The sequence below is a fragment of the Malaclemys terrapin genome, chromosome 8 (genome assembly GCF_027887155.1).
Source record: "Malaclemys terrapin pileata isolate rMalTer1 chromosome 8, rMalTer1.hap1, whole genome shotgun sequence".
Classification (NCBI taxonomy): Eukaryota; Metazoa; Chordata; order Testudines; family Emydidae; genus Malaclemys; species Malaclemys terrapin.
The window spans coordinates 51,915,834-51,921,833 of NC_071512.1; the positions used below are offsets into that span (position 1 = coordinate 51,915,834).

Here is a 6,000-nt window from a genome sequence, read left to right on the forward strand (position 1 = left end):
AAACAGCCAGTCAGGAGTGAGGTGCATTGGCCTAGCTGCATGGGAGGAGTTTGACAGCTCAATACCTGGCTTCGACAAGGGCTACCAGCCTCTCCACTAACACCATGTGCAACGGAAGATTAATCCATTAGCTCCAGTGTAGGGAAAATGACTTCAGAAATCTCTGCCTCGGTCTCCAAATGGTTTCTCCTTTCCACCAGGGACACCCTTGCCAGGGGGGCAGTATCTAGGCCTAGCGAGCAGATTAAAGGTACAACCCCATATGGGTGTTGAGCCATCCTGACTCCAGTGACAGTCAGTGGGAGCAGAGGGCTTTCAAGAGATGCGCACAGTGCCTTGGGGAACTGGCCCTGCCCCTAGGAATTCAGTACTCTGAGAAGCGTGCGTTAGAGCTGCTGTGGCAGGATGTTGCAGGGAACTAGCACCTCTTTGGTTAAGTCTGGCAGGGGGAACCAAATGGTACCTGCCTTGCTCTCGCCTGGGGGGACCTGCTTGAGTCCCAAGGGGGACTTGTGTGCAGAAAACTAGCGTGAGGTCTAGCTGGGAAAGGTGGGAACTGTCTGAATGTGAAGGATTGGCGTCACGGCTAGAGCATGCCCCAGCGGTCACTGGTGACACCTTCTCCGCCAATACATTAACAGCAACAGAGCATGGCCTAGTGGATCGGGCATCTGATTGGGACTCAGGAGACCGTGGTTCTATTCTAGGCTCCTTTCATGTGACCACGGGCAAGTCGCTTCATGGCATTCTGCCTTGGTTTCCCTTCCAACCCCGTGTCTGTCTGATCTAGTTAGAATATCAGCTCTCTGGGCAGGTGGACTGCCTCTGCCTCTGTGTATGTGCAGCACATGGGACTGTGATGTTCATTGCCTACCCTTAGGTGCTATGAAAAAACAATAAATAAAACTGCATTAAATAAACTAGTGGTGTTTCATTATAGAAATGAATGAGACCTTACTATTAGTCTAACCAGGTAGTGTGACCTAATGAATCAAGCCCTGGCCTGGTATTCAGGGTCTATTCCCAGCCCTGCCACTGGCCTGCTAGGTGTCTTTGTGTAAGTCATGTGCCCTGTCTCTGCCTCAGTTTCCCCAGCTGTAGAATGGAGATAATGATTCAGAGCTCCCTTGTAAAATGTCTTAAACTCTAGTGATGAAAATTGCTGAATGAGAGCTAGGTATCATTACTATAATTCTATCATTAGTAATGATGAGCTCAGTGGTTTGAGCTCAGTGGTTTGAGCATTGGCCTGCTAAACCCAGGGTTGTGAGTTCAGTCCTTGAGGGGGCCACTTAGGGATCTGGGGTAAAATCAGTACTTGGTCCTGCTAGTGAAGGCAGGGGGCTGGACTCGATGACCTTTCAAGGTGCCTTCCAGCTCTATGAGATAGGTGTATCTATACTGCACTAGTACTTAGTGTCTCATGCATTGCTCAAAACCCCCTTGTGCTAGGCATTGGCCATGTACATAACAAGAAGATGGGCCCTGCCACAAAGAGCTTACAGCCTAAATGTGTTTTTCCATTGAGGGAAATGGTGTCTAGCAACTCCAGCTAGGACGTGTCCTGAGTTCTAATCCTACCTCTGTAACCCAGGGCGAGTCAGTTCATCCCCCTGCCTCAGTTTCCCCATCTGGAAAATAAGGACAGTGCTCCTCCCTGACCTAGCTGCCAGGGGCATTGTGAGGACAGTTTGTAGGGTAAGTATTATTATTGTGTAATTCTAGCAAATCTACAAGCTACCAGAGGCCAAATTCCAAGTTGATGTGTTGGGGGTGGGAAGGGCTGGTGGCATGGGGGCAGGCGAGCTCTGTCCCACCAGTCCTTGCAAAGAACCCCTGTGCTAAGTCTATTTACATGAGTGTTGTGCAGGGGCCATATGTTTGGACTGGGGGCTAAGCCAGGGGAAAGACTCTAACGCGGATGATAGGCCCCACTTGAGGGTGACTCCAGCCTTATCAGACAGCTCTTCCTGCGTTGCATTCCTGCTCTGCTGACTTCCCCTTCTCTACCCACAGAGGAGCTCCAGTCCCTGGTGAAGAGACTCCCGGAGGATCGCTTCGTGAACATGACGACAGTCTCCCAGTACTGGGCAATGGACCTTGATGTGCAGCATCGCTACCAGCAGCTGGGCACCAGCCTGAAGCTGCTGCTCAAGAAAACCCATCGAATCATCCAGCGTCTCTTCAACCTCTGCAAACGCTGCCACAGGCAGCCTCGCTTCAGACTGCCAAAGGAGAGGTACAGTGTCCCCTGGCGCCAGCCCTCGGCTGGGTGGGGCAAGGCCTGGGATCACCTGGCCCAGTTGTTATGCACTGCACTGACCAAACTGCGACTAGAAGGATGACCACCCATCTCCTAATGTGTCATGCCATGGAAGCATTACCCAGTGTGATGAGGAGCTGAGTAGAGAAGCCAGCCCTTGGTGACTGAACTGCTTTAGTGCTGGTTCTTCCAGGCTCGGGGCGGTGTCATGGGGATCCTTGCCTGTACCGTGGCTAACCTGAGGACTCCAGTCTCCAGGGCTGGTCCCTCTCCCCAGAACAATAAATATGTCCAGGGGACAGGCCACCACACTGTCCCTCGGGAAGAGTGGTAGCCGTGTTCACGCTGGCACTAAGGAGCCTTTTCTCTCTTGCCTCCTTCTCCTTTAGATCTTTACCCTACTGGTGGAACCGCATTCAGTCCTTCCTGTACTGCAGTGAGACCACCCCACTGGGGACTTTCCTGGAAGACAGCCACAGCTGCACCTGCCCCTCCGACCAAGTCTCCTGCCAGGGGTCCATACCATGTGCCTTGGGCGACGGGCCAGCCTGCGCTGCCTGCGCTGAGGAGAACAGCACCCGCTGTGGGACCTGCAACCCAGGCTACGTGCTCAGCCAGGGCTTATGCCGTCCGGAGGTGGCAGGGTCCCTGGAGCACTATCTTGGCCTGGAGACGGACCTGCAGGACTTGGAGCTCAAGTACCTCCTCCAGAAACGGGACAGCCGCATCGAGGTGCACTCCATCTTCATCAGCAACGATATGCGACTGGGGAGCTGGTTCGATCCCTCCTGGAGGAAACGCATGCTGCTGACCCTCAAGAGCAACAAGTACAAGCCAGGGTTGGTCCACATCATGCTGGCCCTCTCCCTCCAGATATGCCTCACCAAGAACAGCACCCTGGAGCCAGTCATGGCCGTCTACGTCAACCCGTTCGGGGGCAGCCACTCAGAGAGCTGGTTCATGCCTGTGAAGGAGGGGGGCTTCCCAGACTGGGAAAGGACTAGCGTGGATGCCTCGGCCCTGTGCCAAAATTGGACACTCACCTTAGGAAACAAGTGGAAGACCTTCTTTGAGACGGTCCACGTGTACTTGAGGAGCCGGATCAAGTCTTTGGATGACAGCTCCAATGAGACTATCTATTACGAGCCCCTAGAGATGGTGGATCCATCTAAGAACTTGGGCTACATGAAAATCAATAGCTTGCAAGTCTTTGGCTTCAGCATGCCATTTGACCCGGATGCCATCCGGGACCTGATCCTTCAGCTAGATTACCCATACACCCAGGGCTCCCAGGACTCGGCCCTGTTACAGCTCATAGAGATCAGGGATCGGGTGAACCGTCTTTCACCGCCCGGCAAAACCCGGCTTGATCTTTTCTCTTGCTTGCTCCGGCACCGGCTCAAGCTGGCCAACAACGAAGTGGGAAGGATCCAATCCTCCATGCAGGCCTTCAGTGCTAAACTGCCAAGCCCCATGGAGTATGAGACTGGCAAATTGTGCAGCTAGCCTTGGGGCACCTGGAATCTCTGAGGAGGGGCCCAAGAAAAGGGAGGGGGATGGAGAACCGAGACTTCCGAAGGCCTTACCTTAGTGCCAACCGTGTGCTTCCACGGGACACCACGTAACCAGCCACAGGGATGGCGGCGTGTGAAGGATGCAAGGAGATGCCCAGGCCATGGCAAGAGACTGCAAGGCAGCAGATGCAAATTGGTCAGAAAGGGGAGTCAGGCCTAGGGAGATAGTGTGCTCACCTTGTAATGGCTTGTATTTCTCCCTCTTCCCAGTCACAAATGACAATTGTGACCAGGCAGAAAAATCAACAGGTTATTTCACCTGGGAACAGGCCCATGCAGGGGAGAAAGCTGGTGGGAGGAGTCTGCCCTAGAGAGGAGACATCTGGTAGTACCTCTGCCTGTGACCTTGCCTCCTGGTCTGTGAGCCCAGTCAGTGCTCCACACAGAGCTGGGAGGCAAAGAGACGGGCGGCAAGACCTCAGACCCCCAGCAGGCCAGAACTGCTCAGAGCGCTTCACTCCCACCCACCCCGTGGGAAGAGGCTAGCTGCGGCCTTCCTCAGCGCAGGCACTTTTGTATTCTTTTTAACAGACATTTCTACCCACATCCCGGCTTTTCCATTCTCCGTGTCACTTTCTAAGTCATCATATTCCCTGCCTCTTCCTCCCACCCTGCTCTCTGGCATCATTCCCTTGATGGCGGGGGAGAAGCTGGCCGATCCCAGCTGGGGGGTCTGTGGGACAGGCAGCCCTGCCTGATCTCCCCTATTCCCCACATGGAAGCCGGGAGCACTCCGCCCTCCTTCTACGTCACAGCACCATCAATGCACCTCGGTACATTGAGCCAAGACGTTCCATCGTCGACATGAACAGCGACTGGGCACCCGGACGGACACACCTGTCATTACAGTCAGAGGTGGAGCTTTGTGGGTAGCTTCTCCTTTCAGGTTTTTATTTATTTAATCAATTGTTGGTTTTTTTTTTTTTTTTAAAGTATTTATTTGGGGGGAGAGGATTCAATTCTTGTCGATTTCTCCAGCCGAGATCCACCTTAGTCAAATGTATCTGGTTTAATATATTTTTTAAAAGATTGCCTTTTTGAGCAAAACAAAACAAAGTTGAAAACAACGTGGTCTCGGGCTGTGTCTTTTTGAATGGAGACGCTCTCTGGGCATGTGTGAAGAGGTACTCGGCGTAAACGTGGACGGATACCTAGGGGCAACTATCAGTAGATGGGGTGCAGAGGTGGAGATATGAACAGCAAGATGCACGTGTGATTATGTAGATGCGATGGCAGAGGGATGGTGCGCATAGGCAGGGAAGGACACCTGCGGGCCAGTGTGGATGTGAATGGAGAGCCAGGGGGAGGTGGTGGTAGATAGGTAGTGATGGTTCTGAGAGGGCAGGTGTGGATGTGAAATCAGAGGGGGTTGGGATGAAGGTGGGGGGCTGTAGAGGTGAAATAACCTGTAGAGAGATCTGTGCATGTCCATCCACACACATGTAGCAGAAGTTCCCAACCTATTTTTGGCACGGTTGCCATGGCTCCTTTTCTGCTGAGCCTTTTCAGTTTTTTTCCTCCTCACTTTGTTTTCCCTTTTGTTTGAAGTCTATTTATAACCCTTGTACCTCTGCTCCTAGAGACACACAGATCAGGAGCCCCCACTGATTTGAGCACCGATGCTGGTTTCTCATTGTTAATGAAGCCCCTATCCCCAGGTGTGGTCCCCTGTCTGATGGCTGCAGCCAATAGAACCTGTAGCGAGATGCTGTGGCCCAATCCTCAGTGTTGGCCAACCTTTGCCATCCCCTGAACCTGGGGGCAGTCAGAGCCTAGTTGAGTCCTGGGTGCAATTTAGAGTGGCCTTTGGGCTGGTGTAGCATAAGGGATGCTGCTGTATGTGGGGAACGCCTGGAGCACAGCATGACTCGCATACTGTGCTTTCCCCCACGCTGGCCACGCCCCCCATGCTGAGGGCTGCAGGAAGGTTGGTGTACAGCCAGTTATGGCAGCTGCACACCACCTGTGGATGTCCCCAGATGGGCTGTCTGATGCCGCACGGGGGCCCCTTTGCATCACTGGAGAGGGGCTAGAGCTCTGGGACAGGGCTCACAACATGTGTCCCTGCAATGTCAGGCCAGGAGCTCTTTAAACGCTTTTGTAAACCCCTTGGAATCAATGTGGAGATTTACAGGGAGCCAACAGGGGAAGGTGGGTTAGTTT

The 6,000-nt window shown here is 53.2% G+C and overlaps 1 protein-coding gene across 2 annotated transcripts in view; it reads left to right on the forward strand.

Annotated features, from left to right (window-relative positions):
* The window catches only part of BRINP2 (BMP/retinoic acid inducible neural specific 2), a 56,632-nt gene extending 51,459 nt beyond the window's left edge, over nt 1–5,173 (forward strand). The window contains exons 7-8 of one of the 2 annotated variants that reach the window (XM_054036373.1): nt 2,017–2,239; nt 2,653–5,173. In XM_054036373.1, coding sequence (XP_053892348.1) covers nt 2,017–2,239; nt 2,653–3,769 — 1,340 coding nt within the window. In that variant the 3' untranslated portion in view covers nt 3,770–5,173. The remainder of the gene's footprint in view (nt 1–2,016; nt 2,240–2,652) is intronic. The other variant, XM_054036372.1, reaches the window with a different exon arrangement.
* Nucleotides 5,174–6,000: the final 827 nt, after the last annotated feature.